The 27,266-nt window shown below is 38.7% G+C and overlaps 2 protein-coding genes across 4 annotated transcripts in view; one reads left to right on the top strand and one right to left on the bottom strand.

The window, feature by feature from the left end:
- Positions 1-16,114, bottom strand: part of tsc1b (TSC complex subunit 1b) — a 29,571-nt gene extending 13,457 nt beyond the window's left edge. Inside the window, exons 1-14 of one of the 3 annotated variants that reach the window (XM_029444389.1) lie at positions 16,015-16,070; positions 15,832-15,927; positions 9,996-10,210; positions 9,686-9,789; positions 8,070-8,222; positions 7,097-7,241; positions 6,069-6,223; positions 5,905-5,978; positions 5,622-5,800; positions 4,488-4,597; positions 2,820-2,985; positions 2,562-2,683; positions 1,798-1,891; positions 349-456 (exon numbers count right to left, since the gene is read on the bottom strand). In XM_029444389.1, the coding sequence (XP_029300249.1) occupies positions 349-456; positions 1,798-1,891; positions 2,562-2,683; positions 2,820-2,985; positions 4,488-4,597; positions 5,622-5,800; positions 5,905-5,978; positions 6,069-6,223; positions 7,097-7,241; positions 8,070-8,222; positions 9,686-9,789; positions 9,996-10,104 (1,519 nt within the window). In that variant the 5' untranslated portion in view covers positions 10,105-10,210; positions 15,832-15,927; positions 16,015-16,070. Of the gene's footprint in view, positions 1-348; positions 457-1,797; positions 1,892-2,561; positions 2,684-2,819; positions 2,986-4,487; positions 4,598-5,621; positions 5,801-5,904; positions 5,979-6,068; positions 6,224-7,096; positions 7,242-8,069; positions 8,223-9,685; positions 9,790-9,995; positions 10,211-15,831; positions 15,971-16,014 lie in introns of those variants that run through there. The other 2 variants (XM_029444390.1, XM_029444391.1) reach the window with 2 other exon arrangements.
- A 3,756-nt stretch (positions 16,115-19,870) lies between these two features.
- On the top strand, positions 19,871-24,814 carry gfi1b (growth factor independent 1B transcription repressor). The gene is made up of 7 exons (XM_029444688.1): positions 19,871-20,027; positions 20,400-20,500; positions 20,842-21,021; positions 21,117-21,346; positions 22,318-22,455; positions 23,656-23,821; positions 24,278-24,814. The coding sequence occupies exons 2-7, from the start codon at positions 20,407-20,409 to the stop codon at positions 24,454-24,456; spliced, it is 987 nt and encodes a 328-aa protein (XP_029300548.1). The 5' UTR covers positions 19,871-20,027; positions 20,400-20,406; the 3' UTR covers positions 24,457-24,814.
- The last annotated feature ends 2,452 nt before the right edge of the window (positions 24,815-27,266 follow it).

The following is a 27,266-nucleotide window of genomic DNA, read 5'->3' as shown; positions in this document are numbered from 1 at the left end:
CACACACTTTGTTCATTGATGAACAAAGGTTCATATTTATACATATAAAATGTGCAAATTAGCACCACCTCCTGACAATAATAGGAAACATTATCGCAAGGCCCGGCTAGTTTTCACGACAGACAGACAGACAGACAGACAGACAGACAGACAGACAGACAGACAGACAGACAGACAGACAGACAGACAGACAGACAGACAGACAGACAGACAGACAATTTCGTCTATGACTGCCTTGTGAATTATTTTTCCTGAAGTAGTTACCCATAATGTGACCTGGTGTTTTCCATTCTGGGTCATACACCAACTGGATCTGGTTCTTTCATTTATTATCAAGTCAATACTCACTCTCTTCCCTCTCTTTCTCTGTTCTCAGCTGAAGCTCCAGCTCCTGTTTCGTCATGAAGACCGATAGCTCCGTCAAAGTCATGGAGACGTTCTCAGCAGCTCCAGCATCTGATGAGGAAGTGGATGTTTTACAAGTGTGGGAGTCGATATCTGAAAAGTAACGTCTCCAAAAAGCAAAAACATCAACACTACAAACACACTTCTGATGAAGTTTACACCTTATTAAGATTAACCATCTGAATCACATAACCCGCTGGCAGGTTTGAAAAGCATGTTTTTATTTAAATAGTCAGATTTAAAAAGAAATCTGATGGTCCTTGAACGAATCATGCGTGACGAAAGCTTGCGTCAGGAAAAGTAAAATCTAAACTTAAAATAGTGATATTTCATAAAAATCATTTTATCGTGTAGGTCTCATTTAAAATGTTGCCACAAATAAACAGTTTGCTCTAAACATGCTCTTTAAAAAGCATTACATTCAGGGCTCCTCAGCACCACTGGGAGCCATGAATGACTCGGTTGAGACAAACAGTCATGTGACAGAAATTCAGTGAAACTTGGACTGAACTGCAGATTTCTTACAGAGCATAGGAGGAAAGGACAAGAGTTGTAAGTAGAGGTTGTAAAAATGTCCATAGTTCAATATGTAGAGAATACGTAGCCCCCATTTGCCCCCAATACTGGTAACACAAATTGGAAAATGTCACATATTTAGATTCCATTTTTTCCAATATTTGTAAAAGAAATTCAACTTGTGTTCTTTCTTTCGTTACGATTGATTACATTATAACTGCAGGAAAAACATGAGTTCCGTGATTGTGCCGTTTCTTCAAAGGTGCAGGACTTCAACATTTGGCATCACAAATAGAGATGTGGCTGAGTAGGATTTACATTCAGTCTAATTGAGTTCGAGGATCATGTTGTATTGCAGCATTGACCATCTGTCAATATGTTAAACACCTGAGTGGATCAAAGCCTGACTCTCCATCAGCTCTCTGTCACATGATACATCATAATCAATCATCTCAGGAGGAAAATGTCTTTTTTGAGGCCGCCAGAGAGAATGTGCTGTGAGGTGCAGTGAAAATGACACATTACGGCACCTTGTAACCCAGACTGCGTGTTAATTGGTGGCTTGTGACGTTCTCTCACTATTAGCGGTCTGTTCAGGTCAACCATATTTTGGCCCGGGTCTAATTATCCTCTAGTCCAGGGGTCACTAACACTAACCGTGGTCCGAGTCGGGACCCAGACACCGACCTGTACGGACCCGGACCTATAATCAATAAATTATTAAGAGGTTTTCAATTTTGACAGGGCGCTTCTATTTTAACCGGCGCAGCTTCACTCCGCTGTGTTTCGAGACGGGCGGGGCTTCGCACCCGAGACAAACACACCTACAGTCAGAAACAGAGCGGAGGAAAGGAGAGAACTAAAACATTACGCTACCTCTGTTTGGAGCTACTTCTGCACTCTTCTCTACATCTTTCACTGGCTCCTGTCTCACCAGTGCAGGCTTACTGCTTTCTCCTTGACGGCGATCCTGTAAAGTCACACAGATTAAAGTTGTATTCATTTGTTTTGGATAACAACTTCAGTGGTTGGCTCCAGCTCTTTCCGTTTCTGATAACATTCAAACCGTCGCCAAGTTGTAACGTGGGATAAAAGACATGTTTTGCTTATTTTTATACCAGAATAAAAAACATTTATGAGACAAAAAAGGCTAAACAAAGCAGACTCCTGCTTGGAAACAATATGATGATATCAACTCTTTTCTGTTGCTTTACATCTCAGAGCAAAATTACAGACTTAAAGCACGTTTGATAAATCAATTTGCCTCCTGCTTTAAAGGAAATGAGTTTTCAGATGATACAAGTTAAGATCATTTGAATTGGCTGACATGTTTGTCATATTTGCTTGGATGTTCCTAATTAAGCAACTTAAGAGGAACAGGATCGTGAACAATTAAGCTATGATGAAATTCAGAAAAACAGCATACTGGTGATGCATTATCACAATACACCTATTGGCCTTTTGAGATTCTGTTATGCTGAAAGTAATAATTGAAGTCTTTTTTAGGGATTTTTGTCTTTTAATGAAAGTATAAATTAAATCCACAAATAGACAACTGCCTGTCAACTCACTGACAGAAAAAAAAAAAAGTAAACAGGAAGTGCTATAATGACCACTTTAAAATGGAAAGGAGAGCATACCTTTCTTGGCGGACTGGACTGGACTGTGTTGGCTGGTAAGGAGATTATGGGGAAGTCATCCGATAGGGTGGGAGGTGGGGAAGAGGTGGCTGGAGTGGTGGAGGCCGGCGTTCCTTTCCCTCCTGCTCAGGTCAAAATCAAATCAGCAGTCAGCAGAAAGAAAAATCCAGAGTGTCACTTAGTTAAAGCGCAAAATAAAACAACTACAGCGCATCGTCAGCCGAGTTAAAATGTATGTATAGTGTTGTAAGTGTTGACCTGATGTGCAGTGGAAGCGGCTGGGAAGGTGTGAGGCACTGTGGGAGAGCTCCGAGTTGGGCGACATGCCCCTGGAGGAAGGGGGCGTGGCCATGCCACACAACGAGGAGGGGCTCCACAGAGGGTCCTTCCCCCCACAGGAAGAGTTGAGTTCACAGGTGGAGTTCTGCAAAGAAAGAGACCAAAGAGACACGGTTTGGAATAGTTTTGCATTTTTGGAAATACACTTTTCTCTATCTTGAAGGGAGTTAGATTATGTGAGTATGTAAAATGAAATTACAGCCGTCAGACAGTTATTTCTTTATTTTTTTAGGACTGGAAAGAGGGGGAAACATCTCGCACAGCTCTGTCCAAATGAGATACAAGACTAGCAGTTAACTCTGTTTTCAGTCTTCATGATAAGATAAGATAACCCAGCCTGACATCACAAATCGTAAATGTGATTAAGTTTGGAACTTCTCAGTTCATTTTTCCATTTCCAAGGTGCGTTATCAACGGGTGGAGAAAAAAAATGCCTCCGGACCCAATTGGAAAGACCTGCAACCGATTAGAGCAACAAAACACGTGAATTTGGAATTTGTAACTTTCCACATAAAGTTCCCACATATAGACCCCTTTTCACACAAAGTGTCATGGTCCTTGGAATGAGTCAGCATTGCCAGTTTGGCATCTTAAAATGGCACCAAACAGCAACCGTGGCTTGTTATACCTGCCATATTAACTCTGAGTCTATCACACAATCAAAGATCCAGATTTGAGCCCCTTTGTCAGATTGTCCACCGTGCTGAATCCCTGACCCGAGTCACTTCAGAGGCCAGAAAATGGCTGCAATGTTACAGTTGATGCTGTAATTACTACAAACTACTACCTATTTATTACACTACAACTCCAAATGTATCTAAATTGGCACAAGATCCTGGATATATTCACCTTGTTGCTGTGATTCAAGTACTAAATGCTAACTTAACTGAAATGTGTGACTCTCCATATGCATTTACTTAGAAGTGACAGTGGAGCAGTTGGGGGTTAAGCATGTTGATTGAAAGGCATGTCATCAGCACAGCACAGTTTGCTCGTTCACCCAATATCAAGCAGAAAACACAAACTTGAGCCAATAAAAATTCTTATTTTTCCTAAAATGGCGGGACTCCTATGTTTTCCAAATTTTCGTCTGTCTGGGTCGGGGGAAGTGTAGTGCAGAGGAAAATCCTCAGACAGACCCCAGGGGGCCAAAATAACCCCCCTCCCTCGTGCGGCTGACCCAATAATAGAAATGGAGAGATGTCATCTCCATGGTAACCAGCCCTTGGGAGTGTCTGCATAGAGGTGGCAGGACGGGGACGAGGGGCATGCGTTGTAATTCCTGAAGCTTGATCCGCCTGTTGACTTTGATAATTCAAAAACTGTCCACTCGCTTCCTCAGCGTCTTTAAAAAAACATGGAGTAGTTGCTCTGATTGAGTGTGTGGTTTTCAGAGAAAAGCCCTGAACGCACTGGATTTGACAGGTGACATATAGAGTGTAAACATGAGCGCCTGTACAAGCACTAGCAGCAAACAGAAGCTTAACGGCATGGTGCTCCAGTACTGCCCTCTGATCACTTACTGACACAATCTTGTGTCCAAAGCCAAGATTCTGACAGGTTTAACCGTATTACGGATGATCTTACCTGCCGTCTGGAGGTCTGTGGGCTGCGGGAAGAGGGCTGTGTCCCTGAGAAGGGGGGCAAGGACAAGGGCGGCTGCCGTGGTGTCGAGAATGGGGTCGAAGAAGAGCTTCCTGTTGTCAAGAAGACAAATAATCTGATCAATATCCAAATGTGTTTGTCCTTTAAACAAATTTAGAGTGTAGTGTTTATCTTTTAAATATGAGCAGGACTGATTTTTGGCAATGTGGTTTTTGCAGTGGGTATTTCATTTGCAACACCCGAACGTATCCCTTATTACTTTAAACTCTCAGTCGATGTCATATAAAGAACATCTGGCTGTGGAAGTTCCAAAATGAAAGATAAAAGGACTAATAACTAATAACTTAAGTAATTAAATCCTTAGTCCATCCAAACCTGAGCTTATTAATACTATGGTTAACATACCGTGCTAAGGAAAGCGTTAACTGATACAAATATAAACAGACAGCATTCTCTACTTAATATACAAGGATTCATTTTGCATTTGCTGCACTGGATTGTAAGGTAGTGTGAAGATGGATACATTGGCATGTCCAATATCATCAGTTTCAATAAGTATGGTCCAAGATAACTTAGACCATACTTATTGAAACGGTTTCTCCATCGCATAGTTGCTTTGCAATGGAGAAGTTGCATTGCTTTTTTGTATTTAAGTGAAGGAACCACAGATCTTCCCTTTTTAAGATTGAATCAACCTCATCACAGCACAGACGCCGCCACTTGCCGTGTATTAAGCCTGCATAATATTATGAATTATCATAAGCATCCAGACTTTGGGCCTATAACAGTGATTTGGATGAGGTGATAGCGTTTGTGCATCAGGACCTACAACTCAATGAACAGATGAAGGATATCTCTATGTTCCATACTGTTGCACCCCCTCACTAACTTGTGCGTGTGGCCTTCCCTGTTTACCGTCTGAGCTGTGAGGAGGTTGATCTGGCCCTGCAAAGTAAAGCTATGTGGTTCTTTGACCAAACTTTTAAAGAAATTCTAGTTTATTTTCTCGGAATAAGTCCCCTGGCTCCGTAAATCATTCTTTATTCATTTACCTACTAATGACCCTTTTCACGCCATCGTTCTTTAAAGTGTCATGTGTATGAAGTGTTTTCTGACCGTAGCTGCTGTGGAGGTCTGTGTAGGGGCTGGAAGTGCAGTCTTGTGGTCGCAGGTGGATTTGGGGGTAAAAGTTCTCAGGCATGTTGGCATAGCCCTCCTCACAGGAGGCCTCCTTGGGGTCCAGAGACACTTTGGCACATTCGATGACGATATCGTGGATTTCATACTTTTTCCACCTACAGCAATGCATAGCATCGTTAGCCAAAGAGATGCAGTAGACTTGGAAAAGACGACATAACTTTATATTGTTCCATTGACTGCAGAGCAGTACGAGACTTACCTGGTGGGGTCGAGCTCATGATCCTTGGTTCCTGTCACCAGTTCTGGGTGAATACGAACGTGTTCAAGCATCGGCTGAACACAAAACATATATTAGAAATCAGTTGGCTACAAAAACTCTAATGAAAAGCAAACAAAGCACAGCAGCAGGGATAATATCCTCACCTTCACTACTTCTTCAAAGGTTTCCATGTTCTCCTTCATGCTGTAATGGGAGCGCAGGTAGGACACAAAGTTGCAAGGATACATGCCGTAGAGACGGTGGAAGAGTGAGTAGACGCTGGCGTGCAGGTGGATTAGGTAAACCTCCGAAACGTGCCCTGAACGTGTAGAAAATATCAAACTTCAAATCCAGCTAGGCATGAGACGATATGAACATTTAATATCACAATTATCATTATCATCCCGAAGACCATCAAACTCTGCTTACAACTCTTGAAATGGCACAAAAACATGCTGGAATCACTTTACCTTGCATTTAGTTAAGAAACTAATATTTTATATCAAAAATAAGGTTAAAATAAATTATAAGGTCCCCGTGCATAAATAAAGATAAATAAATAATAGTAATATATGCGAGTTGTGTTCTTTCTTGCATGATAATTCCTGTATATTTAAAATCAGGCTGTGATTTCATTGTGATCCCTGATAAAATCTTCCCAACTCTCAACTCCAGACTAAAACATTCTGCGAAAACAACAAGATAATTGGCAAACCCAGTTACCGTTTTTGTTGTTTGTTTTGTCCTATTTTGTCCACCCAGATCTCCCCTTTCACCAGATTTAGATTTTCGCGCTCCAGTTAATTGTCTACATGGCTGCGAGTGCAATTACCCTTTCAGAAGGGCGGCTGTCTCTTTAATAGGTGAGATTTAATTGACAATACAGTTAATACAATATTTAAGTCGCCTTAAACGTTGCCATTTAACAATATTTCTCCCAATATTAAAAGGGATATTTTCTGATAACAATATATTGTAAATATAATAATTTTTAGTACTAGGAGTTAGTATGGGAGGAGTTACCAGCCCAAGGGCTAGCTGCGGCTGACCCATTCAAAATGATCAAAAATAAATAAAATCCCCATTTTTTTGTGTATATACAGTACCAGTCAAAAGTTTGGACACAGGTTTGCAGTCCAAACTTTTGACTGGTACTGTATATGTTTTGTGAGATATGACAGGAATCTCCTACCTGGATTCTTAAGGTTCCAAGATGCCAGGCGGCCGAAGATGTCGAAATACTCCCACAGGTGTTGTTTCCCAGCTTGAGGGATCATGGGTAGCAGAGTGATCAGCACCAGAACTCCTGTTATCAGCACCACTACGTCCGTGTCCGTCTGCCAGGAAAACGAGAGACATTTATTCAAAGTTTGTGAATAAACAGTTAAAATTAAGAACCTTTAATTGATGACCTGACAAAGACAATCTCCCTTTGTCGATTTTTGTCAAAGGTTTGGACACACCTTCTCATTCACACTGAAGGAAACTTTTGACTGGTACTGTACGTCATTATTATGAGGAACGTTAAACCTAAGGGAGAACTTACAGGTCTAACCACAGGAGTATTTAAGTGGGGACAATGCCAGTCATAAGTGATAAATCAACAGTTGGTTGGTTTAGAAACCAACACCAGCATAGACAATGTTTCAAGAGAGATAGTCTCAAAATGTGCAAGAACAGAGACTTGCAGGGATTAAACATATGAATATTATTGTAAAGGAGAAGCTAGAGACGAGGAACACATTTGACCTCTAATCTCAGCTATTTCTCTGCAGAAAATGTCTCGAGAAGCTAACAGACTCCTGTTTTGGGGTAAGTTTGGCTACAGTGTCAAAAAGAAATCATAATAGGATTATGTTTATTATTACCAATTAAGCAAGAGAAATATGCTGCTTTGGCAGAGCACGCTTGTAATTTAATACACACTCTGCCATGAGAGGCAGAAACCTTCCAGGCCTGATTAAGAGCACGCGTTACATCAGCACAACAGGACTTTGACCTCTCTGACCTTGTTTTGGCTGAAAAAGGTGCAACTGAATCCAGGAGACTAGAAAGGGCTTTGTTAAAGGCACTGGTACAACATTCAACATTCAACATTCAACAGGACCATGCAGTTAAAGATGGCAGACCAATGTGAAGAATACATCAGCACCAAAAGTCGTTACCTTTAGGCATTTGAGTAGCGAGAGCAGCAGAGGGTATCGAGTGATCTTGTGAATCCAGGACGGCTGCTTGCGGATTACATGGCCGAGCAGGGTGAGGGTGGGCAGCCGGCAAGCCTGTTTGGTCATACACTCATTCATCTTGTCCAGAAGGTGCTGTAAGGGAGCGAGGGACAGCAGGGTTAGCTCTACACTTTACACAGAACAGGTGGCTGGAGTTTCTTCCTATTATTAAACATTAAGAAAGGGAAACTTTACTGTACTTTACTCAGATGTACACATGCTGCATCAAGCAGAGCATTTGAAATAAGGCTGCAACTAATGATAAATTGATTAATCTGCAGATTATTTTCTATGTCAGAAATGTGTGAAGATATCCATCCCAGTTTCTCAAAGTCCAAGTTGATGTCTTTAAATATCTTGTTTGGTCAACACAATTAATGCCTATTTTCTTACAGATTCTGAATTGAGTGTCCCGTCCTCTGTATGTTCACTCGTCCTTTTTAACTTGTGTTTGGTGTTCTTTCTGTGATCAACCTTTTTATTGAACTGGTCTTCATTTGGCTGACTAAAAAGTCTCAAATGAGAATCCACAATGGATGATGCTATTGTAGCTTATTAGCTATGTTGCAACATTCACTTTTATGTAACCTTCTGTCAGAGTAAAAAGGGTTCCAAGGGCGAACTTATTGTCCCGTTGGCGACCGCTTTATTTAATGCCAGAACGATGTAAAAAGAAAAGTGGGGAGAAAATAGAGAATTGTGATCGACTGGCACTAGACCGGCCGGCTCGGCAAGAGTTAACTACAGTACTTTACTAAACCCGCACATTCATGATGGAGTGTTTCCAACAGCCTTCACAGTAGTGTTCATTTCGTCTTAATCTTAGACCCCGCCCTGTTCTTCTTTGCCTCCTTGCAAGCGACACCCATAGCCGGAGGCATTATGTTTTAGGGATTGTTCGTCTGTCCCGTTCTCGCAGGAACATCTTTCGGGAATTTCTTCAAATTTGGCACAAACGTCCACTTGGACTCAAGGATGAACTGATTAGAAAGTCACTGTGACCTCACTAAACACGTTTTTGGCTATAACTCAATAATTCATACACTAATTATGACTATTTCACACAAATGTCTAATCTCATCTCAGTGAAAGAGAACAACTATTTTAGCATCGTTTTAGTCAACTGTTGACATTTTAGACTTTTCTAGTCATCTGATTATTTTGAACATTTGTTGTCATTCTTAACTCAAGTAAGTTAGTTGCTCTGAGTCCTCCTGAGCTACGTGCTATATAGGCCATCTGTGATAGCTTATGGTTTAAGTAGTCAGATTATTGTTTATTTTACTTGATGGGCTAGAACTCTCATGTAAGGCGTGATATCAGTGCGTCAGTGTATATGAATCAGATGCCCAGACATGAGTGCTGGGCCTGTCCCTCCCAAACTTAAACTTAAAATTCAAAGCATTAATCAATAGTCAACATACACAGAGAGAGGAAAAACAAGTCCAGCTAATTCTCTAATCGAGGCGTTTCAATTGGAAAGAGATTGCCTTCACCACTAAAATGTTACAGCTTTAAATCCTGGTGTGGCCGGACATTAAGCATGCGTTTCTCACCTTATCGTGTGGCTCTCTGACTGAGGAGAGGATATGCATGGCCTGGGCAGAATTTGTTTCCAAAAAGTAGTCCACCAGCCCATTCAACAGCATGGACCCTCGCTCTTTAAGGAAAAAAGAAAAGATCATTTGAATAAGTTAGTTTTTGAAGGAAAAAGTAAACTAAAAATCAGCAAATTCCACCAACAGCAGAGCTATGTTGAATAAAGTAAGACCATTAATAAAGCAATCTGATGAGAAAAGTTACAATTTCTCAAAGCTCCCGATGAAGCTGAACCCGCATAGATAAACCATTTTAAACAACCCCTACCAATGCTGAGCTGCTCGTTGATGTGGCTTCTGATCTCTTCTAGCTGGTGGAGGTCGGCGGTCTCCAGGAGCGGGAGTAGGTCCCCCACGTTGGGCTGCTCCCTGGCCATGGTGGTGGCAGTGCTGGAGGTGGAGGCAGCGTCTCTCTTACGGTGTCCGTCCCTGCCTGCCTGGAGGACTCCTGGGGCCACCCACCAATACAGTCTCCAGGCACCTCTATATCGCACCAAGATCAATGCATAACCATTTCCCGGAATTAGTTAGAGCTGGGATCTCGGATTAGTGGTCACATGACAATACCAACTCAGTACTGGGAAGCAGGGTTTGTGCTAAAGGCATTTGGTGTCCTTAATCAAGTTTACTCAGACATTAGGAGTAATGGCTCTAACGAGATTAACTACATTTTTTAGTGATGAATTTGATATGATATCCTCCTTTCAGAAAGACAGGCTTCAGTTCCCGTGAGGTACGTTAGAGAACTACGTGCGATATCACAGACAACATGTCTCCATTTTTCAGTACTTTATAGTTGTAATACACATGAACTCAATACTTTGCTATTAAGACTCGCACATTTCAGTGTTACTGAATTCTGTATAATAAGTACGAGTTCATGGTCTTGTCTTTACTGATGGTGTAGTTATAGGTAACAATGGTGAAACCATACTTCCAACAGGACTGCTTTCATGAATTGACAATATTATAGGTTTGTGAGTGATACTTTGTGAAATGAGAGTAGCACTTCCTCATTACCACCTTTGCCCTTGAGCAAAGCCCTTAACCCCCAACTGCTCCACTGGAGCTGCTCAGTGCCCACAGATCAACTTCCAAGTGTGAGTGTGTGAAAAAAGGGCATTACTCTGAAAGTGAACTAAAGCAGTACAGACACTGACAAGCTGTGTACGTTGTCTATGATGAGTTAACTGGCACAAGTAGCATAGATCACTAGCATAGCATATGTACGCGGTCAGCACAAGCTTGCTAATTGAAATGACAAACCAAAATGATGAATAATTTAAAGTAAGATATACACCGATAGACAAAGTTAGAGGCTGCTCGGTGAAAATACTAGTGGAACATTTAGCAGCTAAAGAGCCAGATGTTTCCCTCAGGAGTTGATAGTGGAGAGCTAAGCACTAAAAAGGACAGTTAATATTAGACTTTCATATACCAGGTGCACACAAACAGGACTCTGAATGAATGTTGCTCTGTATCTGCTGGATGTGTGAATAAGCAACCGTTTGTTAACACTTTAGCCCCGTTAACTTTATAAGGTGATAATTTGTCAATGTTGTTTGCACAGCGTGTTGCATTGCCCTCAAGAAAAAAAGAATCATTCCTTCGAATGGTTTCACACCACTGATCTACAGGTGGTGGTAACGTGCCAAGATATGAAGCAATGCGCCAATTAATTCACATTAAATTACACAGGCCTTTTTCACAATTTACATTTTGACTTGTCATAATAGAAAAATCACAGGTGTTACCTAATTACATTAACGAACCTGCCACAGTAAGTCATGATGACAGTGAGCTGACATGCACATCAGCGACACCCTGAAACTGAAGCAGCTAAATGGAATTCAGCCATCATTCATTTAATTATTTACACCTGTGATTTTCCAACTGTGAGAAGTCAACATGTGTTAAATAAAGAAGGCTCGCTTATTGTGTTACTGAAATGAGAAAATAAATAATCACATAAATAATTGCATCGATACTTCTCACTGAAAAACAACAACATAGGGCACATTTTGTCAGCAGATTTTCCGTACCAATTCTAGTGCTCAGTTCACTTTGAGTTGAGAATATTATAACTGACCCAATAACCATACATAGCCTCACAAACAAATGTAATTAAGATACATCTAAATATATGACCTGCATATTATTTGACCCCACCAAAGATAACCAATTTAAATTCTCCCTATTTACTACCAGTGCTCTGAATGAAGAGTTTAATTCAAGAGCTTGACTATATTTACCATTTATTATACCCAAACAGTAATTTATTTTGTAACCAACACTGTGCCTAATGTGTTTACCATTTGAGGTTATTAGTCTATGTATGTCGTCTATGACACATTCAGGTTGGATGCTGAGTCAGTCATTTAAAGTAAAGGAGGCCGGGGGAGCCTTGCAAATCTCCTTCTGAAGAACAGGCATAAATAATCCTGATAGGCAGGTCATTATCGCCAGGGTGCACCCGGCAGCTTATTCCCTAAACAGCAGTGATGTATCAGCAGCAGACATCTCATCAGCTCTTAAGATCTCCATTCAACACTTTGGCCAAAACACTCAACATGCAAGAAGAATATTAAATATTTTCAACATAGTCACATGCTACCAAGACAACAGGAGCTAATTTGGAGAGGAAGACGAAAATAGCCTAATCAATAATCAACAAATGTTATCTTATTTCCAATAAAGTCATAGGTCAGATAAAAACACTAATGACATGACAATATTAATGTGCATGAGCTTCTCAAATCAAACCACAAGTGCTCCTGTTCTTTCACAGAAGAGGTCACATCACAATTGTCTCCCTGTTATCAATTAACTGGTCAGTCACGGGGTTGGGAGTTTGGGTGTGCAAAGTGGATTCAAAACATGGCTGTTTTTCACCCTCTGAGCGAGCATCTTGCAGGGGACTGGTCTGTCTGTGGCACAAACACGAATCACCCTCAGTGTGAACTCAGGCAGCTTTGGAACGCCCAGAAGGACACAAAGGAGCTTTATGCAGCGAGCACTTCCATGTACACACTGGAAATTACATTTGGCTGTGTGAAAGCTGTTTACCAACCGCCTCCTTTTGTCCTGTCCTAGGTGAATCTTAAAGCAGTCCATTTAAAAGGAATGATTTTCATCAATCCAGCTGCCCTGTTCAGTTAGAATAGCAGATTTCCTTTTATATCCTTGCTGCAGGAGATGAAAGGAAATGGAGAATATTGAAGTGGTTTACTGGACTAAACAAGGTTTAGGGCAACATCGAACACTTATTGTCATTACAGATTCAATAATGTTAATTGCTATTGCAATGCACCCATCAACCGGTCTAAAATGGCCATGACCGGCTCATCAGTCTCTATATCCAATTTTTGGAGACATAATTAATAGGAATAGGACAAGAAAATTGCAATAGGTGTATCTCTAACGTTTTGACTTATCAATGACCTTTGTAATCTATTAATCGTCCATCACAAGTTCCCGAGCCTAATGTGATGTTTTGTTTCTGTTCCTCCAGCAGGCCAAAATCCAAAGATATTAATTTCTTATTCAAAGTAGTAAATCCTTATCTGAAGCTGGAACCAGACAATGTTTAAAGACTTCAACAATTAACCAATTATCATAACTGTCAGCCAGTTAATTGACTATGAATTTAAATAATGAGGTTAAGAGTCTGAAAAATAGATGGTGATGACGATACAGATAAAGACAACAGCCAAACTTTAACTTACAAGGTAAATGGCATTTATACCTCACCAGACAAAGCACTTAACAACTTGCCTGTCATTTCACTGATTCACACACAATTCATACTCCAATCAGAAGCAACTCAAGACAAGAGGAAACGGGGATTAAACCACCAACCTTGTGATTTAAGGACGGCCCACTCTACCTCCTAAGCCACAGCCACATATAAATCATACACATATGGAAATGATACATAAATGATTATCTAGATATCTCATGAGGGAACATGTATAAATATGTAAAGTATCCATATTTGTATGAGGAAAATATATTGAGCTGTTAGTAGCTTGGGGGTTTACTTAGCAGAATGTGTGGTTTGTTGTAGATTAATGTGTCTAAATAATACAGGAGACAGGAGAAAAATTCATATTCATTCGTTCATATCATAACATTTTAAAAGCTTCATTATGGGGCCGGTCAATAATAAGGAAACAACAGTGGGTGGGTATCATCTGAATTTCTCAGTGCTAAAAAAACAAACAAGCAGTATGAAGACCTTTAGTCTCTGGTAATTTGTGGTGCATTAATCAGAAATCAGTCTGTATAAATCTCACAGACCCTCACTCATCCCAGCGGGAGCTGCTTCACCAACCCAAGACCCTTACTTTAGATCAGGGGATATCCATCTTATTTTACACATTAAATTTCTGATGCACTGAGACACAGACCCATATTTTGTTACATTAAATAAGGGTTGTTGAAAAACATGTCTATATCATCAATGAAAAGTATTGTTCTTCATAACAGTACCAAAAAACTAACATCACACTAACATCTGCATTAGCAGGCCATGTTGACTTTGAGGACAGTCCCTGGTATTCCTAAGGGAATTTGCTTCCTGGTGGAAGTTTACTTAAAAAAAACAAAAAAACACATTTAGGCTTATTCCGCTATTCCTATACTCAGTAAAGGTACATTTAACTACTCACATGCCACCAAAACATTAATTTTATGTTCCGGTGTCACTAAGGTCCTCTACATTTCTTTTAAATGTTCTTTATGTGTCCCATAAACATATCATTGGGAGTTAATGCTGCTAAACTGTGGAACTCACTGCTTCTGGATATTAGAATGGCAAAATCTCTGTATTTTTAGACCTATCTTTCTAATCTATCTTTTAATTTGGAGAAATGTCATAGCCTTATTTTTTTACTAATTATTGTTTACATCATTTTGTACTTTTTATTTTACTATTGTCATTTTTATTCTTGCAAAAATGTATTTGTTGGTTTTTTTCTATGTGAAGCACTTTGGGCTGCATGATCGTATGAAAAGGGCTATATAAATAGATACAGTTGAGTTGAATTGAATAAAGGTTTCCCTCAAAGATATTGCTGCAAGTGAGAAGAACACTTTAAAACTGGCATTATGACATTAAATGTACCAAAAATGTAGCAATTCTTAATAATTAGAAGATTTCAGAGACATTCTATTATGGTTTCTGGTCAGACATTGAACTCATAACCTCATCACTTCTGAAATACTAGCTACAGTCCTGCTCCTAAAATATTAGCGTTTTCATAACTAAGACAAAGTTATGACAAACAGACATGAGACCTGGTGACAGTGAGTCCAGTATAATGTGCCAGAGGGGTCGAGAAGGTCAACCTATGAAACTAGTGAACCGTTTTGTCTCCATGGTGGCAGGAGAGCCCGAAGACGAATGAATGAACACATGCTAACAGCAGGGTAGTAATGATTGACATGATCATACGGGAAATAGTGTACTCCAGTGTGATTTCAGCCGGAAGATAAAAGCAAAGAAGTATGATGCAGCAAGCTGCAAGACACACATTTTACTGTGATGTATAATGATGCAAACAAATTAGCAAATAACACAAAGGCCAACATGATAATCAGTTATACTGACATGCATAATGAGAGCAGAACAGAGCGAGGACAAGCCCGGACAGAGCCCGGACAGGCTGAGGTTTCAGGTCTGCTGCTGTATGTGGACTGACCACTGGCTGCTGCCTGTCGTAAACAACTCGCAGAGAACAATGGGAAGGGTTGGGTTTACTTTATCCGATTATAAAAAAATGCAGTCATATTTTCACTTGCAAACCGATAACCTATACTAGCCCCACAGAAAATGCAGATATAACCACGATTGAATGTCCAAACCATCAACGTCTACTAAATCCATCACTGGTTCTTTCCAAAAACAAGTCAGTCCCAGCGCCGAGAGCTAACGTTAGCTGGGAGCAGCGACCCACACTCGGTCGGGGATTTATCTTGCCTGTCAGCCATATTTAGTCGGCGGAGAAGCAAGCCGAACACCTCATGTACAGTAAAACAAGTCATATGCGTTGATATTCGCTGTAAGAAAAACACATAAGACATAAATAATCGGACCTGTTTACCTGTTAGAGTAACTGCACTCCACAGGGCGCCGCCATCTTGAACACCTCACAGCCCATCCCACCGCAGTCAGCCTCCGCTGTCGAGCTGCATGCAAACTAATCCCACAAGTTAGCGCCCCTCAAGTCGCAAATTAATTAACTAATTAAACCCAAATAACAGCTAAATTAAATGTTTTGACTTACATCTAATAATCCAGAAGTAGTATTTCCATCTCTACCCCGACATATTCTTCGCTCTGTTGCAAAACTAAGATTGTTTTTCCCATCTCCCCATTGGTGGAAGGATGAAATGTGTGTAATGCGGTTTCGCGTGACCCACATGTGAAGAGCGCACGCGCAAATTAGTTTTTTTTATTTTTTATCAGGTAGTGTAAGATCTTTATGGAAGCCCATTAACGCCAGAAAGAAATATAATAATGGATGTAAAGTAAGGAATGGTAAAATAGGGTCATGTTTTTATGAATGTATACAGTAGCATTTAACATTTTTTTGTTGGCATTTTTGTGTAGTTAACTATCCATCCATCCATCCATCATCTACCGCTTATCTGGGGGTCGGGTCGCGGGGGCAGCAGCTCCAGTAGGGAACCCCAAACTTCCCTTTTCCAAAACCAAAGCTGATATTCCTTCCATTTCTCCCATGAATAGTGTTTAAACTAGTGCAATAAACATGCACATAAACATTGCTGGCATGTGACTTTTTTGTATTATATTTTGTTATCATTTCTTATCAGATGTAGCCTACTTCAATTTGATGATTTAGTAGTTTGAACTACTTTTTCTTAATAGTTTTACTTAACCAAACTAGATGTTCTGCTTGAACTCTATTGGGCCTAACTCGACCTAAATCGGTTGGGGTTTGTGTCAATTTCCCAATATCTTTTGGTTTTATTAGCTTTTTTTTGGCAATGGCATATGGCATATTGATGTTCGAATTACAGTATTATTATTAATAACTTACAGAAGCATGCTTGCAATATTCCACCTTCCACTTTCTCTTCTGTCAAAAACACACACAGTGAGCATCGCAGCGTTTAGTCCCTGTCTCTGTTATTCTCTGAAAGACCAAAGTCAAATTTTATTGAAAAAAGACAAATAAATAACACACACACTTTCACAACATATTTTTATCTAACAAAATATTCTGCATCAATCCATATTTGTTGGCATTTAGCTTTTCAAAAACAACATTTTCACTGTATTTTTTTTACTGTGGACAGTATGTATGTACATTATGTAAGTACAGTATGTGATTAAGCTGCTGGTCTGACTATGGTTGATTCATGTAAAATAAACAGCAGATTGAGTTATATTAGATTAGATTAGATTAGATTAGATGTAATTGTCATTGCACGAGTGCTTGTAGAATTAAATGCAGTTTAGTTTAATTTTAGTTTCAAACCAGAAAGTACAAATAGTAGTCAGATAAGATAAACATAGCATGCGTAAACTAGAATGAATGATATCATGGCACACGATGGAATATGCAGTAGAGTGAATGTAACTACGATAAATGTAAAGTATACAAAGGGTTCCTATCAAAACGTGATGCTAACATGTTAAAATGCCAACGTGTTTACAGATTAGGGTGCATATTTAACCGGAGCTATAGGCTTTTTTCTTTTGTATTCCATGTATATATAAATCTAATTACTTATTCTAGTCTTAATTCATAACTTCATGGTTGCTTGGCTTGCATTCTAAGCAACACTTACCACTGTAAAATAAATACAACAAGGACACATAGAATCACAAACAAAGCAAAATAATAAACCAACAGGCACGTTATTGGTAAAGTTTCAGAGGCCCTCATGACTTTAACAAGCTTCATATCAGACAATAGTAATATAACTCCTTTTAAACACACTTTGGTCAGTGGGGTACGCTGCTGTGCAGTGTGTGTGTTTGTATTTACACATCCCGGAAAGTAATACACAAACACAGACAAGTGATATATAAATGCTGTAGTTTATTTTAGTAAGACTCAATCTTCATTGGTCCATATCAACTTAATGAATGATTAAGCTATTAAACTAATATAATAAGCTAACAATACAGGCACTTACTTCTTGTTACAGCTGCTTTTAAAACATTATATTATATTAAATCATATTGTGTTATAATATATTACATTGTATTATGTTATACTACATTATATTATATTATATTATTTTATAATATATTATATTACATTTTATTATGTTATTCTATATTATATTATGTTATACTATATTATATTATATAAAATCATATTGTGTTATATTATATTACATTGTATTATGTCATACTACATTATATTACATCATATTATTTTATACTATATTATATTATATCATATTATGTTATACTATATTATATTATATTAAATCATATTGTGTTATATTATATTATATCATATTATTTTATACTATATTATATTATATCATATTATGTTATACTATATTATATTATATCATATTATGTTATACTATATTATATTATATCATATTACGTTATGCTATATTATATTATATTAAATCATATTGTGTTATATTGTATTACATTGTATTATGTCATACTACATTATATTATATTATATCATATTATTTTATACTATATTATATTATATTATATCATATTATTTTATACTATATTATATTATATTATATCATATTATGTTATACTATATTATATTAAATCATATTATGTTATATTATATAAGAGTATATCATATTATGTTATATAATATCATATACTGTTATACTATATTGCATTGTATTATATAATGTTATATTATATTTATTATATCACATTAGAATTTATTACACAATGTTGTGTTATGTTATATTGTCCTATACTACATTGTATTATACAATTACAAATACTATTATTATTGCTTATTAATTATTGTGTTGTAACATCCAGTGGATGATATTAGTCAAATACAATTAATTGTTAGGAAATTAACAAATCCATTCACAGGAAGCTTTATTATGAACTATTATGACTTTTCAATATATACAGATAAAAATGGTGTAACATAAAGTAAACACACATTACATAACATGGTTTATTAGATAAGTTTAGTTTCATAGTGTGGAGAAATAGTCGCTGAACTGATTCAGAGATTTTTTATGGATAATACGATTATTAGAGATTAAATGAAATATAAATATTTAATCTTTAAATCTTTTATCAACGTCCAGGAAAAGTTTCAAGTTCCCAAACACCAATCTAAGTATCAAGATTTAAGACACACACTGTCCACAAGATGTCGCACTTGCACTTCTTCCTTCAAATAAATCCTCTCCTCCTCAAGATGTTTCTCAACACTTTCACTTGATGCTCTTTACAATCATTTGACAATTACATTAAATGTAAAAGTATTTCCCCCCAAATAATGTACTACACTGCCTAATTTTGCAATTTCAAGCTGTCGTGTCATTCTGTACCTCCATGCGTGACTCTAAAGCATCCGGTAAAGAAATCTGTCACGTCTGAATATCGATAAGCTTTAATAAATAAAGACAGAGTCAACAGTGTAAATCTCCCAGACTGGTTTGGCGTGTGTATCTTTGGAGGTGCTACAGTGTCATATGATGTTTTGATCATTTAAATCATGCACACACAACAAAGTAATGCACGCAGCATACTCCGAGTAAATCCTGAAAATCAAACATTGTGAAGTGGAAATATTTGGTCTTTATGCTTAGTTGTAAATTATTTCTTGTCTTTAAATTTTCAAAATGTAAAATGAATTTAGTTTGTTTGTAATTTAAATTACTCCACACAGAGGAGAATAATGTGAAATAAGTATCCTTCATTTAAAGCACATAAGCGCTTTGTTTGAAGAGAACATTTATTAACTTCAATTGTATACCTCATCCCTACGACGTTTCTTGTCCTCTGGAGAGCTGTGTGTTTTGTATACTAACTGTTCAAGACAGTAAAGGTAAAAGGTAAAAGTGTGTTTTTTTTAAACGCAAATGTCCACCTGCAGGTTGGCCTTTTCATTGGTTGAAACCACAGTCAGATTCCCCTGCGGAATTATCTGATTGAAAATCAGGGAGGGGAGAAAAAGGGAGAGCTACATGTGTGATGGTTGTACACTGCTTTGCTTTTCTGACTTTAAGTAAAGGATTTTTGCGACGAGTTGCTACACACCCGAAAGAACAAGGACATTATTTGTTTATAAGCTACTTCACGTTTCATTCCTCGGTGAGTGTAAAATTACTTTCAAACACAGTTAGAGAAACATTTTTGACGACTTGTATTATTTAGAAAATTATTATTATTATTATTATAAGGGTGAAAATATAAAAAATGTGCTAACGTTATGTTTGTAGTCCTGTTGACCAAGTAGAAAGAAATAGGCCTATTCCTCAATTAGCGCGTGAGTTTAAATTATAGGCGAAATTAATAATAAGAGTAGCCTTACTGAAATGATAAATATAACAGTAGTATGAATATCTTAGTTTTAAACGATTGTAGTGGCTTTAAAATATATATATATATTTCATCGACATTGACATTTATTTCAAAATACGTTTCAAGACTAATTGTGTGCAACGAATTTCTTTTGGGGTGCAGGATCAACATGCCCCGGTCATTTCTGGTGAAAAACAAAAGGTGCACGTCCTTTAATGTTCACCGATCATATGAAGACCAGCCAAAAGCCCCCATATGTCCAGGTAAGATGACATTATCTGAATATGTGTGGAAAACTACAGTTAGGTCAAATAAATGAGTGCTTGCCTACTTTTACTGCCTTATGGCTTTATTTTGAAGCAGCTGTTGTGTTTGAAATATTTGCATGAATTTCAATTTCAAGTCAGATTTGAAAAGGATATGTATTTATCATACATATGTTATTATAACGATTGAAAAGTACTGAACAGTTATTACTTATTTCAACAAGATGTGCGATATTGCAGAGTCTGGTTGTTTTTAGAACCTTTACTTGCTGTATGATCACACATCACCCTGTCTTTTGCTTGAATCCGTCACACTTTTATTTGTTGTGGATTTGCAGAAGACCCACCAGAGGCTCAGAGCACAGACTCTGAAGACCTGCCTCAGTCGGAGGAACAGTCTTCCCCTGCGGACCACTACTCCTTTGAAAAGGAGGAGGCAATGCTTGAATGCCCCTTACCTGCTCACCTAGAGCCAACCAGACCCCCTGTGGCTCCCACACAGCCATACTACCTAAATGGTGAGCTCCCAGTGCATTTATCTTCATCTGTTTCTGCTACTTATAACTTTCAATCAGATAAGTGATTTTTTGTGTTCGTACCTGTGCACCCTCAGACCCTCACATGGCTGGATTCCCTCCCTACTACAAGCCGGCGTACGCCTGGGAGCCTGTGCCTCCCTCCTACAAGCTCAGTCAGATGAGCTTCAGCCCCACAGTGCTGCAGCACGCTAACAATCTGTACGACACCCACATCAGCCGCAGCCCACAGCCTCAGCAGCCTCTGGACTGCAGCACGCACTACTCCCTCACCTCCAACACCTACCACTGTATCACCTGTGAAAAGGTATGTTGGTCTCACACCTGCACATAGTGCACAGCCATAAAGGTTAAAGGTGGTCTATAATATGTAACTGTTTAAAATGTCTAAAAACGACCAGACTTATATTATATATTTTGATGAGTTGTGTACTTACATTTTACCAAACGCTTCCAACTATTTTCCAAACCTAGAAAAACATTATTTTTAATCAAGGTAACAGTCCGTTTCATTTGGTTGCCTGTAATGCCGTCGTATCCCCTTTGCACATGAACTGTCAGAAATTTACTCCAGTTTTAAGCCACATTTCTACAATACACTTTTCAGACCTTGGTTGTTTTTGACTATATGTTTAAACCAGATTAAGGATTTGTGAGTTGGAGAAACATTGATTTTTTAATGTGGAACAGCTTTATTCAATGTTTTTATTTAATTTTAAACCTCCAGAACGACTGGATCTTAAGTTATCAGAGAAACAAGCTTAGCAAACTTTTGCGGCAGTTTGGCCTGCAGCCCCTCGGCTCTCAGCCCCTTAAGGACAGTCTCTGTCCTCCTAACAGCTAGAGAAACACAGATTATTACCGTTTGACAGCTTTATTCAGTGTTTTTAACAGTTTTAATCACCGGGTCAGTTTGTTTTGGAGAGGAGGAGACCTCTGTGGATAATTTGCCTCCTGGTAAAAACCTCCTGCACAATGAACAATGAAGTAATCCTACTGACAAGCTGAACGCAATGACAGCAATTGTGGTAAAGACAACAACTCCCATGATCCCACACTACTTCACGCCTTCACCAAACTTCTTAAAAAAACTCCTTCACCAAACTACTTTCATTATTGTTTTGATAGAGAGACCCCTCTCAGCAGAAAATTACATATGGCACGTTTTAATGTATCTGTAAATTCAATGCATTTTTGTTGTTGTGAAGCCTTTCATTGAGCCACACCATCGAGACAAAGTGAAAATGTAAAACGCAATGTATCTGTTATCTGTTCCAGGTGTTCTCAACGCCCCACGGACTGGAGGTTCACGTCAGGAGGTCGCACAGTGGAACGAGACCTTTTGGCTGCAGCATCTGCAGGAAAACCTTCGGCCACGCCGTCAGTCTGGAGCAGCACATGAATGTCCACTCTCAGGTATATCAGTGACTTTAAAACACTACACTATACAAAACATTATAAGCTTCTTCAATTTAATCAAGACCCTAGTATTGGTCCCTACACTACCCATAATGCAAGTGTTTTCATTAGACTGCCTTACAAAACCATTCAGGTAAACAATAGCAGCGTATGTATAACAGGTATAACTGATACAAAACATACAAGATATAAAACATATTCAGTCAGAGGTTTCAGGCCACAGTTTTCTAAAAGCTAATGACTTTTTTTTACTGCTTAATAATCTAAGTGATTTAAGTAAAGAATTCGGTTCTAGGACAAAAAGTTGAAATCTTAGGTAGTGGTTTAAAAAAAAGTCTGTTTGTGAATAAAACATTGTTTACATAGGCCTGACATTAATCATATATTAGAGAGCAGATATCAAATATCATTGTAGAGGCTAAGCCAACGCTTTACGCTTTACGCTTTACGCTTTACGCTTTACGCTTTACGCTTTACGCTTTACGCTTTACGCTTTGTTGCTCTAGTTGACGCACTTGTTGTCGTGCCTGCTGAATAAAGATTCCGATTCCAAACATTTGCAATTGAACATTCAGTCCGTTTATTTATTTTTCTATCAGCAAACATACCCTGACATTTAGACACGCAATAGGTTAGCCTGCGGGAGCAAACGCTACCTTCGCCAACTTGTATGTGTGTGCATGTGTGTGTATGTGGTCAAAAACAGTTTACCTTCCAGCGTAACACCACCGTCAACAAACATTGGTTCCTACTTATAGCAGGAGTGCTAATTGGCTCCTACAATCATTAAGTTTATTACAATTTCATGTCACTAAATCCGAGGACTAGTTTTTACAGGGTATAACTGGAAAAAAGCAAAACCATTTTTGACCAAATAATCTCACCACAAGATCAATTGAGGAGCTTTTGTGGAGCTTCTGATCGTGTCACATGATCTTCCACAGCACATGGACTGGGCCAATTTGTCAGGGAATTGTAGGTGTTCAAACTTCCATTTTTTCCCCGAGCACTACACCAACTTCTTGTCCCTGCTGGCTTAAACGTTGATCTAGAAACTTAGAGTGCTCAAAAAAAAAAGGAAATTATTTTGTCAACTGCTGTTTTTAAGGCCCAAAGTGAACTTTAAAGCTCAACTCTTCTGACATCCTACTTATTTGTTGGGGATTGTGTAACACTTGTACTTTTTGTTTTGATCAGGAAAAAAGCTTTGACTGCAAGATGTGCGGCAAAACATTCAAGCGCTCCTCCACTCTCTCCACGCACCTGCTCATCCACTCGGACACGAGGCCTTACCCCTGCCAGTACTGCGGCAAGAGGTTCCACCAGAAGTCTGACATGAAGAAACACACGTACATTCACACCGGTAAGTCACAGTATGCAAATTGATTTACAGTAGGAGTCCATATATGAAGTTGTCTATGGCGCCTCTTGCTGTAATCATCTGCTTTCCAGGTGCAGCATGCATGAATTGTTTCCAGGAGTAATAAAACTACTGATAAATCAGAAAAAAGAAACTTAAACAAATGTCCTGTGAATTTGCATATCTGTTTTTCCTGCTTCACGCAGAGCTCTGTAAAAGGAAGCCAGTGCTGGCGTGACATTTGTTGCAAATAAATGTTTGACAAATCTGAACAATAGCATGATTCTTCCCCAGTAGATATTAATGCAAACTTTTTAGGGGGGAAAAACACACAGGCAACATTTTATGTGCAGATGTCAAACTTGATTTTCCAGAACCAGTGCGAAAGAAACTTCTTCGCACAAATTATTTGGAAATGAATTCTCACTGTTTTGTTTTTGTGTTTGTTTTATTTTGTAGGTGAAAAACCCCACAAATGCCAGGTGTGTGGAAAAGCGTTCAGCCAAAGCTCCAACCTGATCACCCACAGCAGGAAACACACAGGCTTCAAACCGTTTGGATGTGACATTTGTTCTAAGGGCTTCCAGCGTAAGGTGGATCTCCGCAGGCACCACGAGAGCCAGCATGGCATGAAGTGAAGAGAAAAGGAGTGTCTATGTGTACAATACATTTCTATTAAAAAAGCTGATATTGAATTGTCATTGAAGGCGATTTAACTTCAGAAAAATGTAACCTGTATTATGAAGAAATTGAGTGGTTGATGAAAATGCTTTTGTTAATATATTAAGTGATCTTTCAAAGATGTGTTTGCATGTGAATGAGTGGGAGATGTGCTGATGTCATTTCCAAATTTTGCTTTTGATAACAAAAGCAACAAGAACTTTATTTTTGGTTTCATATAATTTATTTCAAGTATGCCTGCGCAATGTCCTGTATGTTCTATTAGCTGTGTGTGAGTTGATAAATGATTTCAATGGAATTAAAGGGTGAAAAGTAGGACAATCTTTGTTTTTTTCTTTTAGAGTAACGACATGCAAAGTGAAATATAATATAAAATCCTTTGTACCTTAAAGGCAAAATACATGTTTGTCTTAAGATGACACAATGAGCACTGTAAACACACTTTTACTCCTCCGTTCACCTCTTTCTGTGTGTTTTTCTTAGTCACTTTCCTGTTGGAGCAGGATGTTTAATAACTATCTGACTGTGGCCTCTGGTGAAAAACTCTTACGGGACGGTGTGTAATGGAGTAATGCTGCATTCAAATAACACACCATATCCGAGGCCAGAGAGCTATTCATTCCTGAGTCACTAGAAAGCAGATGAAGGTTAGCAGCGAGGTATTTGATGCTCTGCTGATTGAGAGACAAAGCCAGCTCTATAATCTCAGTAAAAAAAATCAAAATTGCACAAACTGTCAGATAGACCATAATCAACTTTGGCCACACACCCTTGCACACATGCAGTCAGTGTAGCTGCTTGGCCTTCACAGTGCGTTGAGTCGAATGGGATACAGGGATTAATAAGAGGCTGTGTAAAAAGGGATTGATTACTTAGGCAACTGTTACCACACCCAGGCAGCCTGTTGGATTAACTTCAACAAACAAGTGGCGGCTCTAACGAAGACTCACCACCTTCCTCAAACACCAAACCTGCTAGGACAGTAATCTGCTCAAGGCAAATCAGATCATCACCTGGACATTTTAAATCTGACATGAACTGGATAAAGTGTTGCCAAAACATTTTTAGATACAGATTAGACCAACTGTAATATAATGATGGCAACAGATTATTTTTCTTCATTTTAATAAATCAGTAATGGGATCTAAAAAATACATATATAAAGGAATTAAAAAATGGGATTATAATTTTACCAAAAGTGTATTCACACCATGTTCACCAGGGAGAGTTACTACTTCAGAAATCAGTGTCTGCACGGGGAAGGGAGGACATGTGAGGGCTTACAGTCTGACAAACAAATCTGAGGTCTTTATGCAAAATGTTGCTATTACCAGGGCAACAGGGCCCGTTGTGATCCACTACAGTTACACCTGCTGCAGCCGGCGCTGCATCCTGGTGAGAGGAGACGGAGCAAATCAAAATCCTGCACAGGTTTAACCAACAGAAAAGAAGGCATCTTGGGTGGGATCTAACAAACAGGACATGGGTCCTGAAATGGGAGGGGCGGTGCTGCGGGGGAAGCCTGGGGAAAAACGGGAGAAAAAGAAGGAAGTGTGGAAAGGTTCACACGCACCTGTAACATTACTTCACCTGTGTGCAGGTGTATGGGTATAAAAAAATTAATAAAGGGGATTTAGATTTTTTTCACAGATGTGAGAGAAAACAGCAGATGACTGTGCTGGAGCTGTTTATGTGGTTATCCAACCCTAGGTTCATTTGCATATGTGTGTTGCCTGAGGCGTTGTGGTATCCTGAAAGTTTCAAATGTACTCTTTCTAACTGTTCAGCTCACTGAGCACCAACACTTGAACAGTTTCTGAAAGTTTAGAAGCGGCATGAAATGGTGCATTAGAACAGTGAAGTACCAGTCTCAGCACTAACAACCAAATCTGTTCCATCCAGCAACCGATAAATACAAAAAAATCAAGACTCAAACATCTCTGTGGGGCTCAAAAACCAACATGCCAATTTCCAAAAGCAACTCAGTCTCACACACACACACACACAAACACAAACACAAACACTCACACACACACACACACACACACACACACACACACACACACACACACACACACACACACACACACACACCTGATAAACAGATAGCGCACACAGCTCAAAATTTGTCTTGCAAATTGGCATGCAAATGAACCGTGGCCAGTACTGTGCTGTGGAAACAGTGCAGGATGGAAGGGCGGCCTGAGGCATCGATGACACACACAACTGCTCTGTTTTGAACATACAAACCCCCCCCCTCCCCTGCCTCCTAAAAACAAAACAAAAAATCACTTTTACAGTTGCAGGACCCAGATTTTTTCTGCTATTCAATTTGTCTTTCATATTCCTCAGTGTTTATTACAACTACTGAAACACAAACCTTTACTCTCCTTCTAAGGATCTAAGGCAATTGACAGAGCCACACTTTACAACGAAAGATGGTTTGAAAAGTTGAATTCAGGGTGTTTGGCTTTTATTCTGAAGTAAAAATATTCATAGCATTTATTCAAGGGTTACAGGAGAACAGGGAAGAGGCCAGGAAAGATGAAGTAAAAATAAGTAGTACCAATCTGTATGAGAGGTGTATATATGCAATTATTTTAAAATTAAAACAGTACCAAATAACTCGAGCTGCAGTTGACAGTACCTGTGCAAAAATACTAAATTGTTCCTATGATTGTAGTTTATAAAGAATAATGCTTTTCTGGCTATTCTGACCCACAATCCTTTGCACAGGGAATATATGAGCAAAGTTCAAGGCGTGATG

This window comes from Cottoperca gobio, chromosome 12 (assembly GCF_900634415.1).
Source record: "Cottoperca gobio chromosome 12, fCotGob3.1, whole genome shotgun sequence".
In the NCBI taxonomy this organism is placed as follows: Eukaryota; Metazoa; Chordata; class Actinopteri; order Perciformes; family Bovichtidae; genus Cottoperca; species Cottoperca gobio.
Note: the sequence above shows the minus strand (reverse complement) of the source record. Positions and strands in the feature narration are given on the sequence as shown.

Coding starts and splice junctions, on each gene's coding strand:
- gfi1b (XM_029444688.1), top strand. CDS start 20,407: ATGCCCCGGTCATTTCTGGTGAAAAACAAAAGGTGCACGTCCTTTAAT. Junction 20,501..20,841: donor AAAAGCCCCCATATGTCCAG/GTAAGATGACAT, acceptor GTGGATTTGCAG/AAGACCCACCAGAGGCTCAG. Junction 23,822..24,277: donor ACACACGTACATTCACACCG/GTAAGTCACAGT, acceptor TTTATTTTGTAG/GTGAAAAACCCCACAAATGC.